The sequence below is a fragment of the Rhinichthys klamathensis genome, unplaced genomic scaffold (assembly GCF_029890125.1).
Source record: "Rhinichthys klamathensis goyatoka isolate OS25496 unplaced genomic scaffold, OSU_Roscu_1.1 h1tg000108l_1, whole genome shotgun sequence".
NCBI lineage: Eukaryota > Metazoa > Chordata > Actinopteri > Cypriniformes > Leuciscidae > Rhinichthys > Rhinichthys klamathensis.
Window position 1 is genome coordinate 1,092,738 of NW_026606646.1, and position 17,451 is coordinate 1,110,188.

The window sequence follows — 17,451 nt, forward strand, 5'->3', positions numbered from 1 at the left end:
GTTATTATGAGAAGTTTTTAAATATCTTCGGTTCATTATGAAGCTGTGGCGGCACAGATAAGACTATGGCGAGCCACAACAGTGTAGGTAATTAATAAGAAACACTATGAATGCATGCTTATGTATGTATGTTTGTATATAACATGTGAACTATGATGATACAGATGACAACAACATCAATGCCAAGCAAGTCACCAAACCAGCAGCAAACCAAAACATCAAATAACATTCAGTACAAAATATCTCACCAAACCCTTGACCCTACTGTACCCTGCTGACATTTGGGAGAAAGGTGAGCAATACATTTCTGGAAAATGAACCAGACAAAAGAACAGTGATAAATTTAATAAGTCGGGTGTACAGTTGTCATTTTCCACCAAAGGAGATTTAATTGCATCATGATCCATTTACCCCATCAAATTAAACAGTATGCCAAAACAGAAATGCCAAAACAGAATACCAAACTTGTAATGGTGACATAAATGAAATATTCTCGAAGTTCTCAAACTTGCTATGAGAAAATCAAAACTACACATGTCTGAGGTGGGTCAAAATTAAAAAAAATTCCAATTAACAGATTCCAATTAAATATTTGTTCTCCATGAGCACATTAGGCATTAAGGGAAGTCCGCCCATCGGCTCAATCACCTATCAGAACAGTGGATAAATTACAGGACAAGTTTCAAAGATGATGCCATTAACTATACATGAGGCAGTAACACCATGTCCTCATCCACCTCAAACTCCTCAGCTCCATCAGGTGAGAAGAGGTAAGTGGGTGGCTTCCAGGGCGATTCATCAAGGCAGGACGGGTATAATTTACCCACGGCACAGCGGAAATCTTTGCCGAGGTCCCAGAGCACACGCTCCGACACAGGCTGCCGCAAGGACCAGCAATCGAGCTCCAGGTCGTACTGATACAGAGCATACTTTGCCCGTTCGTTTAGGTGCGTCTCACGTATGAAGATGCATAGCGTATTCAGTAGCACCACGGCACGCACACAGGGGTCAGAGTACCGCTTGGCTGGGATGTTGGCAGCTAGACGCCATTCATTTTTGTTGACATCGTATATCTCTACCGTAACAGAGGAGCCATCAATAGTGCTCGTCGGCAAACGCAAACCCGAGTTGCCCACCACATGTAGACCACCGATATAGAAGAGGAGATCTCCTAACGCAGCAGCGGAAGCAAAGCAACGACTAGTCTGCCGCATGGCCATTTCCACCCAAGTGTCAGCACGAGGGAAGTAGCAGTACATGAGGTCGTGTGTCATGACGTAAATGCAGTCCCGGGCTGTTACCGCTGTGCTCCAACTCCACGCGCAGGGAAGAGGGCTGGTCACGCTCCATTCATCCTGCTCGCAATCGTATCGCTCCACTGTGCGTTTATTCAACTCGCCGCCCACGTTATCACCGCCAATAGCGTAGATGAAACCCTGACAATACACCAGTGACGGTTTAGTGCGAGCGTAAAGCATGGGCGTTTTAGCCACCCATGCATTCTGCTGGGCATCCAGCCAGTAGAAGGTGTCCACTGAACAATAGGCAGCCTGCAGCTTTCCGCTTTTGCTGCCGTGGGTAGCTAGCGCACTCTTCAGTGGTATCTGTCCACCGGCAATGTAGACATCATTGTCTGGGGTGACCAATGTCCCAACCTTCTGCAAGTCTCCAGGCAGGCTACACAGTTTATAGACTTTCTCCGCTTGAGGACTATAACAGACCACTGTGTGACGTGGACCTATTACGACGGGGTGGCTTTCAGCTGGCGGTTCGGCCTCTACAAAAATCAGCATTTCTTCCTTGGTCATGCCCAGTCTGGGCTTGAAAAACTTTGGCATTGACTTGTACAGGCCTTGCACTACCACTGATTTGTCATTCGGTGGAAGACCTTGGAACCAGGCACGTTGGGTCACCTCAGAAAGCGCATCAATTCGAATCTGGCTGAGGACGGAGGATAGATACTGAGAACGTGCTTCCATGTTGTATTCCAGCCACAGCATGGCCGCCTCACGTACCGTTTCCTCTTTCTCCACGTTGAGATTATCGCTGCTCAGGAGGTCCAGCAAGAGCTCGTGCGAGAGCTGCAGGAAAGCTTCCTGTCTGTAGACGACAGAGAATTTGTGCTCCACCATGCGCTTAGCACTTTGCTTCAACTCTGTGCAACTGAACAGGTCACCGATGCTTAGCATGCGGACGCAGTTTTCAGCAGTGATTTTCTTAACCAAATATTCTCGACACTGCAGTAAAACATCTTCCACCTGAGAGGAAATCAATGAAAGAAAGAAATAAGTAGACATAAAAATTGAAACTGTATTGTAGATATTGAGATTCTGTAACTGGCCCGCTTCTAAAAAGTAGTTGGTTTTAGTAAGAAACATTTATTGAAAAGCTCCTTTTGGCTAATTCTGAAAAAAAAAATTGGTACACAATGCACAATGCTGCTCAAAGTCTGCAACAATGGCATGTTGTGACGCCGGTAATATGTGACCCAAAGGTTTTGTGATTGAAGCAAATGGAAAACTTGTTAAAACAAGTCAGTGTGAGCATTGTGCGTGTAAACGGATATATTTAACGAATTAACCTGTGGAAGACTGTGTTGTGTGCATGTCTTTCTAACCTGAAGAAAACAGGCCGTCTCGTAGAGAGGTTCCACAGTGGTGTCGTTGATGACCAAGTTGCCGGTGTAAGCATATGTTATGATGGTCTGCAGTGTGATGGGGTCAACGTTTCTAAGATGAACATGGGTCTGTTTGCTCTCACTGAGCCCGCTCATAAACATGGCCCTAGAGCAACACAAACAAAAAACAACACAGGTCAAAACAAATAACTACATTTCATATGGAAAAAACTTGACTCATCGATTAAAGTTCGATTAAAGGGCCAGTGAAAATATTGGCAGGGCAAGTAAATATTTTAACCACTGGTTTGACCAGGCCAGTAGAAAAACCTTAGTGTTGAGCCCTGCTGATGTGTTAAATTTAAATGTTAACATATAAATATAATTTATTAGGAGCATAACCGCACCCTATAAATTATTTATTAAAGTGAGTACGTTCTCAAACTTATAACAGAAAAGCAAGCATTACTGTATGCATGATTTGGCATGGCAGCCAATACGAATAATAAGTAACTATTGCGGATGCCATGCCACTCCTGAAAGTTTGCAGTGTATGTGGCAGCTGGTCAAGCATGAAAAACAAAAGTTTTATTCAAATTCTGAATGGACTATATATCCCCTAGAAAGTGTTCACTTTATAGTAACTAAAAAGCTGCCTTACACACTCTCTGCCTATGATAAACGGTAAACTCAACTCTCAGTTCCAAAAATTGAGGCAACTTTCAGGTTTATTAATTAGCCATAGCAACTTATTCTCAGAACACATCCCACTTCAGAGTTAGTTTAATTCAGTGCTTCTGTGCGATATTGATGAGGCTCCATTCAAAAGTTTGTTTGTTTTTTGCAATGGGGTGTTTTCTATATGTATTTCTATGCAAATGTGATGCATCTTACCTTACAACAAATGTGGAAGCAACATGGCTAAAACAAAAAATAAACTTATAAAGATATCTTTGCAAGCATTGGCTGCTGTTTTTTTATTTAGTTTTTATATTTCTCATCAAAACAAACAATATTACTTTTGTTCACGGTAATAAACTGTATCTTTTAAGATTCTCTAAATCTTTAATCAATTAAAAAAAGGATTGCACTATAGCCTAGTAGTTAGCGATGTTCACCAAGATGTAAATTACCAGTTTGTTAATCAAATTAGAATCGAATCATGAAATTTGTGTCAATGCACAGCCCTAGACTTTAATAGAGACGCTGCTGCCGCACACTGTTGAGAGACGCACAGACTGAGCCTGAGGTTATTCACACACACTTAAGTAATCTATCAATGTCTTCACTCCAATAACAGCATATCAAATGATCAAGCCTCTGTTACCATCTTTAAAATTATGTTTTGGAGTTGGCAAAGGAGGCTTGGGATGAGATGCATAAGAAATTATTACACAAGTGAGTTTAAGGACAAAAACCCACAATTTCATGAGCTGTGGTAACCATAGTATAAGCGGAATAATTGACCCAGGGCCGTTGTAATATTAGATAAATAATGCAGACCTGAGTACTTTAATAATTCAAAGTCCCATCATCAATTATTCCTTACTTATAAAACATTTTTTTAATTAAATTCTGAAATGAATAAATTGGTTCTTTGAACCATTTTAATCCCTGCCCCAAACAGATATAAAACAACAATTTTCTATACATTTAATGATAATAGTTGGTTGTGAGATAAATTTTGAAGAATTAAACAACAATTAATCATTGAATTAGTAACAGAACTTTCTAAAATGAGAAGGAAGCTAAACAAAGCATAAAAAATTTTTTTTAAAAAATAAGTAGTAGTATTTTCTGCTTCTGAAAACAGTACAGCACTGTTATAAATCCTTTCAAAACCTGCCCCTTTTGTTGTAAAATCTAAAATTACCAAATGATTACAAAATCTGTTATGGGGAAATTTTTTTTTAAATGTTAAATATTTTCTTTACTTAAATTATCATCATCATCATAAATAATCTAATTTAATTAATATTTTTATTTTGAAACAGTTAAATAAAATAGTTTCAACAGTTTTTGCTATGGTACCATAATTTGTACCGAGAACCGTGAAATTTAACTGCCATTGGACCGACTACTGGAATTTTGGTACTGTGACAACACTAGTCTAAGGTTAACTGAGGCTGATGAGAGCTGATTAGCAAAAACATTGTCTTTATTTTTGTATTTAGACTAGAGCAACATTTCTGTGATGCATAAAACTCAAAATTGTGAAATAGCATAATTGAAAATGGAATTACCTGTAAAAAGCAGAATTTTAAAGAATTTCACATTTTTGTAACATTTTTATACATACACAAATTCTAAAGCTTTCTTTTTTGTTTGTTTGTTTACAGTTTAACACCATGCCAGCTACCTCGGCTATTTTCATGGTGAGAAAGATTAAAAAAATAAAAAAAAATATTAAAAAAAGCGATTAAAATAGGTTTTTAAACTTTATCTTAGATAAAAAATTCTAAAACTAGATATGTGCCCGTATGTATAAAACTTCTAAGAAATGCTTTTAAGAATAGTCTTAAACTTTGACTTAAAGCTGCAGTCCGTAGCTTTCTTTGGGTTAAAAATTATCCAAAATACATATTTGAGAAAATACATAACATTGAATTGTACTACTTGAAAAAAATATGCATTGCATTAACCCTGCTTGTATTTTAATGCATTGTATTTTTAGGGCTTGCATTTTTATGGGCTGAAATTTAGCATGGTTGAATATTAAGGCTGTGAATATTTCAATTCAAAACATTTCAAACACATTTTCATTAGTAAAATTTCAATAATCCATTTTCACCTTTCATATTTCACTTACAAAATATTCAAACTGATTAAAAATACAACCTATAATATTCAACAGGCGGGTTTCGGTCCATTTTATTTCGCTTTCAAATTCGCTTCCACAAATTCAGTGGTTCAAATTCGACAGTAAATTCAACGTTGACATCCAGGAGCTGCAGGAAAAGTAGTAGATTACCGAGCATAATCTCCATCTGCTGTTGAGGTGGAGATTTATAGCCTTTTCTCACAGCACTTGATATAATTAAACTTATCAATTTGATGGCGGATCCAGAAAGGTTCAAACGACAATCACCAGTGACAACAGATTCACCCGCTGTAAAATGCAAAAGACTTCGTTCGGACTTCGGAGTGGCTACAGAAAAAAAAGAGACTGTAACCGGACCCATGCAAAAACAAGGATACATATCGGAAGGACATTACATGTAGTCACGCAATGCTTGCTTACGTTGTTAACATTAACAATTTGAGAACAAAGTATTATTTGCACGGTTTTGCGTGATATGATAACTTATAAGCGATTGTTAGATTTAATCAGCGTGATTTACTGCAATGTCAGAACCAGAACAAAAGTGGATGTTTCTTACTAGTTCAGATGACATTTTCCGGTGAAAATTCTTATGTTGGTCATAGTTCCAAAAAGAATAATCTGTGATTCTGAATGCCAGTATCCACACCGGCGCGGTGACTGACAGCCTCACACTCTCCTCAAACATTGGATTCATCCGCGCTGTGCCGTGTCGAGGGTGTTGAAGTACAACTCACGTAAAGTTGATAATTCCGCGAATGACTGCAATTGCAGATTTCGAACAGAGATGGCGACAAAGAGGAAAAACTGCAGACTGCAGCTTTAAGTGTCAAAAAATTCTTAGTAAAAAGTAGGACTTCTCTATGAGTAGGAGACTTTTATAAAGAACTTTCAACTTTCAGTAAAGTCTAAGACTGATTCTTAAAGGAGTAGTTCACTTTTAAAAAAACTTTTGCTGATAATTTACTCACCCCCATGTCATCCAAGATGTCCATGTCTTTCTTTCTTCAGTCGAAAAGAAATTAAGGTTTTTGATGAAAACATTCCAGGATTTTTCTCCATATAATGGACTTCCATGGGAACCAGACAGTTCAAGGTCCAAAAGACAGTTTCAGTGCAGCTTCAAAGGGCTTTAAACGATACCAGACGATGAATAAGGGTCTTATCTAGCGAAACGAATCTTTTTTCGAGTCATTTCGTTCATTTCGTTAGTTGAATGAACGAAATGACTCGAAAAAAGATTTGTTCATTTTGATGAACGAGTTCGAACAGGAGAGTCACGAACGTGTATCATTTGTGCTTTTTAAACTTCAACTTTTCTATTTATTTTTTAAATGACCGATCGTTTCGCTAGATAAGACCCTTATTCATCGTCTGGTGTCGTTTAAAGCCCTTTGAAGCTGCACTGAAACTGTCTTTTGGACCTTGAACCGTCTGGTTCCCATGGAAGTCCATTATATGGAGAAAAATCCTGGAATGTTTTCATCAAAAACCTTAATTTCTTTTCGACTGAAGAAAGAAAGACATGGACATCTTGGATGACATGGGGGTGAGTAAATTATCAGCAAAAGTTTTTTTAAAAGTGAACTAATCCTTTAAGTGCTGACTGAAGTGGCACTTAAGTGCTGTGAACTAAGGACTACAGTGATGTCAACCCAAAATGCCCGCCCTCAACCACTGAATCAGCCAATAGTGAGCCTACAAGGGTGAGGTCACTGCAGCATGACACCAATCATTTAATCTAATTATAATAAAATCATTTAATTAAGACAATGAAGCTTTAATATTTACTTTTTTTTTTTTTTTTTAAATGCTTTGCATTGTGCAAAATTATCACAAATTAGTATTTATGCTGTGGAATCCTTTTCTATTGATGTGTGTCGTCTCATTTACAGTTTGAGCAATTATGCAAACATGAGTTCCATCAATGGATCCAACAACTCAGGAAAGCCCGAAAGTCTCATAAAAGTGGCTTTATTTTGCTGCGAGATTTGAAGATCAATTGGAAAGTCAATCAACTGCCACAATAGTGGCCAAAAGTGAGGCAAAGGAAAATTTACAGATTTACCCTTTATTCAAATAGTATTAAAAATGTGTTAAAGATTTTTAACGCGTATTGTGATGTGCTTGGAGTCAATTGTTTATTTGTGATAACACAATGAAACATGCCAAATTGTACAGATATAATTTTTAGCCAGGCTGTCAAACAAATGAACAAGAGAGTACAATGAAATATTAATAACTGACTATGTTTAAGACAATGTATGATTTTTTTTTCCCCTGTGAGCTTTTTCTGGGGTTTTTTAAACCTGTTGCTGTAGTTTGCCCTTTTTTCAACAATATTATTGATCTGCCTGCATTGACACCATTGTCTGAGAACTGAACTGAGCTGAACGATGACATCACTGTTCCAGAGCGGCTATTTAATGAACTAAATAGATAACTAATGATTTTTTACAATGGAAATGAATCATCATTGACTTACTTCAGCTGGACAAATGACACTATTTCCTTTTAGAGCTGCTGTACAGCCAAAACTAACTTTGTTGCATTATTTTCCTGTTATCACAGTAAAGCTGCTTTGAAACAATCTGTAATGTAAAAAGCGACTTGACTTGAAATAATTTTGTCAGATAAATATCTTCACTAAGTTTATTTTTATATTTATATATTTTAAATATTTTAAAATATGAGGGAACAACAAAACACTATTTTACTCATATTTTGATGGTTTAAGCAAACTTGTAGGGTCATTAAAAAATAAAAATAATAATAACTCCGCACATCACTTTTAGCCACTACTGTATTTGGTGTGGTCAGTGCCACAATAGTGCTATCAAGACCCTGCTTTGTGGACGGATGAGCTCAAATCATCACCGGTGCACTGCTGCTTTTTTCCAGTCGACAACAATGTAATTATTACTTTCCTTTCATATAATTGCTATAAAATTTCTTAAAGGTCAGTTACAAAAAGAATACCTTGATGATCAAACTTTTATCGTTTGATCAACTCCATCATCATTTAACCCCAATACATCATATTTTCGTTGAAAAGTGCACGACCTCCTCCTCTCTGCTGCCATCTTGTAACTCCTAACTAGGTTAGGAGACCTCTTCAGCTCTCTTAAATAATTTAGGAGCTGAGACCTAGTCTTAACACTTAGGAACCTTTATGAATCACACTTATTCTTAAGTCTAGGAATAAGAGTAAAATTACATCATTCTTAGAATTTTGACAGATTTAAGACTAAAATTTTACTCTGAGTGGCTTAAAATAAACGGCCCCTGGTCTTACTTCATTAAAAATATTTTCATAAGAGTCAAATAAAAAAATAACGGAAAGTTCAATCTATCACAGTCCATCAAAAAATGCTTCAGTAATAATGAATTCTGGCATGAGAGGCATAAAGGATGATCTTCACCCTTTAACAGAAACATGAGTTAATCTGGAGAGTAGCCTATATAAATGTAACAAATTATTACTGTGTATTCACAAAGCCCAGCTCTACCCACCTGAAGTAAGAGCTGCAGGTGGCCAGCACCATCTTATGGCAGGGGAACTCATTCTCCTCCACCAGCAGAGTGATGTCAGTCAACAACTTCTGCTCGTAGAAATACTTCAGCTGTTCCAGCACAGAAACTGCATAATCTGCGTTGACTGGCCGACGCTCTCCAGCCTCCGACATGTTCGTATCCCATGAGTTTTCAACCAGCTTACTGATGTCAAAGCGTAAAGGTTCCTTTCTGCAATGGCCTGTTCCCAGAATACTTTGCAATTAAGGTTATTCCTCTACCATGCTGAGTCACAGCTTTTACAGCACGCCCCGGTGTTCAGCTGTCTTGGAGGATGTTGGGATTTAGAGAAAAGGAAGCGTGAGGTAGAGGGAGATATCTACATCAGAGAAAAAATATATATTCGTTTTTAACAACAGTATTGAATAATAATAACAATAATAATATTTTATAGAACAAATGTAAAATTACAGCACTAACACTTAATTACTAAACAATTTTTTTTTGCTTTCAAACGCTAAAACAGCTTTTTTATTTTGGGTGAAAACCGCAGGAAGTCTTTAAAGGTCCCATATTGTCAAAAATTTCATTTCCTGGCTTTTTTTCATGATAGCAGAGGTCTAGGTGCTATGTAACTACCATATACGTTTCAAAACAGTCAATCCACAGGCAAATGCACACAGCCTGCATAAAGTAGCTGTGCCTTTTCATGAGCCGTTGTGACTTCCGTAAAAATGTGATGTCAGAACTACTCAGTCACCGCCTTGAGTCACCACCCCATGCACTGCCCACCATCCCTCCCTCCTTTTGCCCAACCCCAGACAACATCGTTGCCGAGCAACAACAACACGGAAACATGTTGAGAAAATGCTGTTCGTGTTCAGTCAATGGATGTAGACATAGACATAATAAATACATAGACGCCCTATTGGCCGCTGGAGTGTACGTCAACGGCGCCGCCATGTTGGGGATGGCAACTTTCCCATACCTCTCATACCGGGAATTGAGAAAAATGCATGTTTTGTGCGCTGTTTGGGGCTGTACACGTCGCCCAACAATTGAAAACAGCTTTCGAGGAATTACCTTTCACAAGCAAGACTGAACGTTTGTTTTTGGTTGTATTTGGTCAAAATTTAATTACGTTCAGAGGATACATTTAAAAATACTACTGTTATTGTGTCACGAAATGTAGTTTAAATAGCTTTTCAGTTGACAATGTAGTTGTTTAAAGCTCAAATATGTGGTTTGTTTATAAAGATAGCGCCTATTTAAAAATTTGATCTGACGTTTTCGGAGTTGTAAGATGCGCTCAGCGCTCGTCTACCCCGCCTGGAACAGCCGTACCTCGGCCAGTGCTTCTGAAGTTTTGCCGCTGACTCGGATGTCTGTAGTCTAGTGGTTAAACATGAGATATAATTCGTCTTGTGTATATTTAACGGGCGATCTTTGGTCTCATTAATCTATAAATGGTTCCCTGGTAAATCGTTTTGGCTGAGGGCAAAGTGAAGTTTCATAACTTTATATTTAAGCTATTTTAACGTTGTATCCTGCTGTATGTTTGACTGAAGCTACTTCTGTTATAATGGCTATTACTGATCAATAAAACTGAAATTTAACAAAAAGAGTTAAATATTAAAGTCACTATTTAACTTAATTTTTATTGTGTATATTCTGTAATTTATATTTCTTATTCTATTGCTATTATTATAGTATTATTAATAAATGCTATTATCAATATTTTTATGATTTTATTATTGTACGTATGATATTATATAATTATACTAATCATTACTATTTTATTTGCTGTATACTATTTGTTTATTTTATTGACTAAACTATTTACTATTACTTCTCACTTTATGTTATATTTACTATTTGCATTGCACTGTAGTTGTACCATAACGTATTATTATAAAGGATCCATCAATTATCTTTGTTATTGCTAAAAGCTGGTCAATCACAGAAAATGCTTTTTCCACAATAAGAAAACTTAAATTATATCTCAGTATGGGGGTCTTCACCATTCTTATCCAAGAACAAAAAGCCAGATACATGACAAGCCTGAGCTTAATTGACCATTCTTTATTAAAAAAAATATTTTACAAGTCTAACTATCGAGATTTTAAATAACTAGAGATGGAACTTTTTGTACACCACATACAAACCACTGAAATCGGTTGATAAATGTAAAAACAGTTTGTTTTTATCCAGAAAAAACGCAGCTCCCCCGTTTACTTACATTTGTTCACAGCGCAGTCTTGCCCTCCGCAAAATGGCGGACCCGTTGACGTATCGCAGCAACGTTCCAAAGCGGCCAATAGGGCGTCTAGCCTATGTATTTATTATGTCTATGGATGTAGAGACCTGCACCAAAGAGTATAGAAGTAACAAGAGGCGAAACTCCGTTGCAGTTTTGGTAACAATCGCTAGATGGCGCTGCTGTCGCGCTGACGCCATTTTGGACTGAACCAACGGCTTTACCGTAATACCCAAGGGGGTAATCCATCGACCGGAAGTTGAAGCCGGCCGGGTGCCGCCATGTTGTAGCAGAACTTCACTTGCGTTAGCATTTCCATTGACTCCCATTCATTTTGGCGTCACTTTGACAGCGAATAACTTTACATCTGAGGCGTTTAAAGACTCCATTTGTCCATTATTTATTTCTAGAGAAACACGACAATGTATAAAGAGCTCCATTACCTTCTATGTTACATTATGGCCCCGTAGAAACAGTTTTAGTAAAAATAGGCTAACGATTGCGTCATAACCACTCGACTCTCTGTCGCGCTGTACAGAAATTACCGCACAGACAGGAGGAGAAACTCGCAGGCAATCGGGGGGACGTCCCGTCAAGGGAGAAGCCCATAGATAATGAGTCCATAAAAGCAACGGAATACTTACTCCTGCTCACTCATGCCAAAGAACTCTTTGCTCAAGTTCCCCGTCTCTGCAAGATTAACGGTGGCAATTTTCACGCACAGCTACTAGAAGATTAACGTCTGTCAGACAGGTTGCTCACGTCATCAAGCTTAGTTTGAGTCGGTTTGAGTCTGCGCGTCAGGAACGGAAGTGCTCAGAAATCGCTAAAAATGGGCTTCAACTGTCTCAACTGAGTTCCAATGAGATGGCTCTGTCCATTTCTTATACTGTCTATGGTAATACCGTTATCACAACTATACATTGTATCCGTCTATGATTGTATCCAATTATGTCTGGAAATATTTGGAAACAAAGAAAACAGTGTTCTGCCATCAACTGCAACAACTATCAGTGTACAAACAATACAGTAGCATTTCATAGATTCTCCAAAGATCCAGAGAGGTAAAGTAGGAAAGGTTTTTTATTAACGTCAAAGTGAGCTAACGTCAGTGCTGTAACGTTAATGTAAGCTATCTCATAACCGCAGTAACAGTTAGCTAACGTTATGTATGTGGTCGAAATTGAGTCAAGATGAAATGGGCTTTTTAAATCGCAAATTTCCAGATAAATATGAACACCTAACCTGGCAAATGACCGCTTTATTAATTCATTGTTATCACTAAATTAACCCTTTAACTGCCACCCTCCCCTTTTTTTCCTGCATAGACATGAAAATCACTATCCAAACTTAAATGGTTGTAATTCAAGAATGCTTTGGAACAGGGGCGGTTTCTTCATTAGGGCGATTGGGCGACGCACCACCAAAGTGCGAAAGTGACTTTTTCAATCACATTCACAATCTCATTCAACCACAGAGTTACGCTAGCCGTCACTATAGTGCTATACTCCAATCAGCGTCATGTCGCGTTCTGTGGAGTACCGCCTCTTTTTGGGCGATTTCACTCTGGCTGAGAATCGCCCCGAGTGTTCCCATAGACTTCCATTCAAAGATGTTTTTTTTTCAAACTGGAGGCACTGCAATGCATTCTCTATGGGTTCCGGGAGGGCTCGCACTAACGTGCTTACGTCATCATACGTACCCTTAACTTGTGCAGCGATTGGTGGGAGCCTACACTATTAAATATCTTTAAGATTAAGTGACAAATAATATTAAAAAACAATTTTGAATTTGAATAACAAGAAAAAATGAAACACTACTATATAATATATTTATCAAATGTGATTAAAAAAATAAAAATAAAAATGAGCGAGAGCGAGAGCGAGAGAGACTGTTGGGACATCTCGCGACTCGCGAGTTGAGGCCAGCTGAACTTGAACAACGTCATGGCGAACGCAGTCATAATCGTGTCATTAAAATAAATACCAGTCAGCCCGTCGTAGTAATCAGCATACATTGAGCAGGAGCAAGTAGCAACAGGAACAACAAGATCTAGGAGGGCCTTGGGAGAAGAAGACAAGCAGAGGCTGTCTAAAGAGGTATTGCTGAACATTTTAATACTCGAGTGTTGGAAAATCTCACTTTGTTTTTACAATCAGTTTAGGAAAGGATGGTAGCAGTCTTTTTTACTCCTAGCATTGTACTTTGAAATTTGTACATTTCCATTCGAACACCCACACAATCGTGTATGTCCAAAACTGTTACTTTTCAGGAAATAATAAAATAACTTTTCCCAAAATAATTTCCAAGATCTTTTAATGCTTTCCGTTGGTAAAATATTTGTAAAACACATTGACAGATGTAAAGGGTGACCAATAGCATTAATTTTTATTTTTTTTAAATGGGAGATAATTCAATATGGATTCTGCCTGATACATTGTTGCTGTCGGGATGGAAACCTTGTATCTCTATATTTATATTATAATAAATAAATTATTTTATAACTAAAATAAATGTATTTATTTTGTCAGGTCTGCGACACAATCTTAAAGTAGTGAAGTTGCCTTTACATGCTTAAGCTGTTAATTTATCCATTGCATGGTTGGACCTTATCCTTATCAATCATCCAAACATTTGCCCCCCCCTGAGAGATTTTGCAGGAGCCGCCACTGCTTTGGAATATAGACCTATGGTTGGTCTTGTTTTAAAGAAGACATTTGCCAGATTATTGTTGACGTGAAATAAATTATGAAAGTGAAATTTTGATGTGATGAGAAGCTGAAGTCCGCATGATGTCATAAAAATCAGTGAAATCAGCGGAAGTGAGGACTCTGTAAGTTTTTGATGCTTATATCTCCTAAATGCAAAATTGTCATTGATTTGGATCACCTAAGCTTATTCATAACCTTAAGGCTAACATATTCATACTAAAAGCAAAAAAAAAAAAAAAAAACTTTTGATTTCAGGGGGCCTTTAACCACCCACTGCACCAAACGTAAACTTATATGACGTTGTCAGTCGTCGTAGTTATCGATCTCCACTCAGCACGTGAAGGAGTTATGAAAACGTGAGATGCAGCCTATGAAATAATACGTTACATCAGTCGGCATCGGCTGCCTTTCTTATTATGAGGTTTGTAAATTGGCGGGACATGAGCCTTTTCCGGTGAAAGCTCATTAATTCAGAGATCAGTAGCTAATGTAACAACATGAACTCATTACACCCACATTTCTCAGTCTCCCCTCTAAATATATGAAAAGCAGCTTAGAAACAACTATACACACAGTACAGTAAACGATTATATTATCTTAGATACGGTTAAAGATTAACGTTATATTAGCTTAATTTCTTAAGTGACGAACGTGTTTTGATCCGGCATCATTGCTGATATCCGATTATAGTGCTTACGCCATACTACTGCATCTTACTGAACTACGCAAACATGCGGAGTTTTATCTTGTAAACATTTGATCAAAACTGGAGCCTAGCAGGGACTATCCGGATCATAATCACACTACGCTGTTAAACAGGCCTGCTAGAGGTCACCTTACCTCCGATGTGTTGCTGGAACTCCGGCTGCTGCGCGTTTCTGTCGGATCCACAACACACAAAGACGAAGCTTTTTCTCAGACAGCAGTCGTCTAGAAATGCTCGGTCCTTTCCGGATCGAAACCCGGTGCCCTACAACAAACACCTTGACGCCCTGATCATGATTTCAAGCGCATATTAACGTTACTCACTGATCACTGATATAGAATTATGCTGCTAAATATATAAGCAAATCTAGCTACGAACAGCAATACTTTCCTGCAATTAACCAGATCGATATTAAATGTATCGAAGATCGCTCGTGCACTTAAAACATTTGCACTCTGTATGCAACGATGAAGTGACTTATCCGGGCCTTTAGACGTCGAGTGAGCTACGGAAGCGTAATTTAAGAAGTCGCTTCGATCGGGAAAGCTAGCTGCATGCTAGCAGCCCGAATTAAACCGGTAGATAGGAACCAGCGACAAGCATTTCACCGAAGGGGGCGGGGACAAGCTTCTTCCGCCTGGCCCGCAGGATGATCTGCTAAATTATGCTAATACACGTCGTCTGTATATGGCATCTTACAGTTCAAACTATCATTAAGTTGGTTATTAAATCTTATTTGAAATCGAATATATCCACCACTGACGTGCATGTTACCTTTAGATTGCATTTTTTGAAGCGGAGCTGCGGAGTCCCAGACACTGCTACTTCCTTACAAGAGTAGCCTACCTTATTGAACCAGGGACGATAATAAATTCAAATAATAATAATTAAAAAATTAATTGAAAAAAAAAAATCATAATATACACTACAGTTCAAAAGTTTTGAAACATTACTATTTTAAATGTTTTTTTTTTTAAAGTATCTGCCTTTTTATATAAAAAATGCAGAAAAAACAGTAATATCTGGAAAAACAAGCAGTAACAGAAATATTGTGAATTTAAAATAGTGGTTTTCTATTTTAATATACTTTAAAATATAATTTATTTCTGAGATGCAAAGCAAAATTTTCATCACTCCAGCCTTCAGTGTCACATGATCCTTCAGAAATCCTTGTAATATAGGCTATTACATTATATGGTTTCACTTTATTTTGATGGTCCATTTAACACATTATATGGACTATAAGTAATGTTGCACCTACAACTAACTCTCATTAGAGTGTTAGTAGAGTAGAGTATTAGTAGACTGGTAGGGTTAGTAGAATAAGTTGACATGTAGTTGCAAAATTACTTAGTCAGTAGAATGTCTTTTGGAGGAGCATCACAATAACAAGTTAGCAGATATTAAGCAGATCGCCTACTAATAATCTAATGAGAGTTAGTAACTATTTTTGACAAAATAAAGTGTTACCTGATCATGGTTTTGAGTATCGATATCAGCCCTTGATAATTTGAACTTAATTAATTTGAAGAACGATATTAGCCAGAGATCAGTTATCACGATTAGAAGATCTGGCAGCTGTCAAATCATCTCAGATGTATTAAGCGAGGTACAAAGAATGGACCCCAATAGGATTTTTCCAGTTTCTTTTGGATTATGCAGAAAATAAGATCTGCGACTAACAAAAGTTTATGATACTTACACGTTTTGTATAATCTTCACAAATTAACACAACTTATATTAATTTTGAAGCAAAAGCTAAACATAGGGTATAACTTCGGAACCACAGTCTCATGACTTCAATGTCACCATCCTTAAGATTCTGACAACTTTTTCAGTCTTTATTTAAAAAAAAAAAAACATTTTCCCTGAAAGATGGAGGTAGAGCATGATTATAAACACAATAAGGCTGTTAAAGCGGACTAGTTGAGATAGATGGGTTATCCTGTTCAGCGCGATGACGTTTAATGTCCCAGACAACCTCTGTAGTCCCATTTAGCCACTTGTTAGTAACTGCCTTTTTCAAGACAATTTTTTTTTTTAAATCACAAGGGGTATTACTAATGTATTTTATGTCGTCGAATAAAACGTGCAAATATATTGAGCTTGTGTCCACCAAAGACGGCACTTAATCAAAAACCCATTCAAAAAACCCACTGACCTCAGGACAGTGGAACCGGAAGTGCTAAATTGATAACCAGATTTCAGATTTTTGCCTACAAAAATATGTCTTCTCTGCAGCACTCTATAGCCTTAACGTCAATAAGTCTCTGTGAGAGGGCCTGTCTCAATACCCATACATGCAGTCTTTGCACTTGACCACTTGTCCTCCGAGGTTGTATTTCCTGTATTTGGCCCAAGTGTTTAAATGGGAGTGAAGACCAGTGTAGAACTTTTGATTAGGATTGAAAAAATGTTTTTTTCCTGTTATCCGGACCCCACCATATACCATGGGCGGGGTTAGGGGTAGGCCATCGTCCCTGATTGGTCTTAACCCCAGTGACGGGTAGGTTTAGGGGCGGGGTTAGGGGTAGGCCATCGTGGGGTCCGGATAACAGGAAAGTACCAAATAAACTTAAATGTCTATTTGTTAGTTCATATGTAACAGACACAATGTAGCCTAATTGTGATATTTCTAAACACTAGGTCTTTTGTGTAAGTTCTAGGGGTGTAACGATACCCTCATGTCACGATTCGATATCACGATACTAAACTCACAATACGATATTATTGCGATACTCCAATATGATAAAAGGTTAACAAAAAATTTACTGTTGATTAAAATGCTAAATTTGATATTACAGTGTGGGTTTAAATTAATAGGTT

At 37.7% G+C, this 17,451-nt stretch overlaps 1 protein-coding gene across 1 annotated transcript; it reads right to left on the reverse strand.

Moving 5' to 3' along the window:
- Nucleotides 1-574: 574 nt before the first annotated feature.
- Nucleotides 575-15,213, reverse strand: kbtbd2 (kelch repeat and BTB (POZ) domain containing 2). Its single transcript, XM_056253655.1, has 4 exons — nucleotides 14,760-15,213; nucleotides 8,952-9,330; nucleotides 2,618-2,783; nucleotides 575-2,258 (listed from the first exon to the last, which is right to left on the reverse strand). Exons 2-4 carry the CDS (start codon nucleotides 9,122-9,124, stop codon nucleotides 702-704), a joined length of 1,896 nt encoding a protein of 631 aa, XP_056109630.1. The 5' UTR covers nucleotides 9,125-9,330; nucleotides 14,760-15,213; the 3' UTR covers nucleotides 575-701.
- Between the last annotated feature and the right edge of the window lie 2,238 nt (nucleotides 15,214-17,451).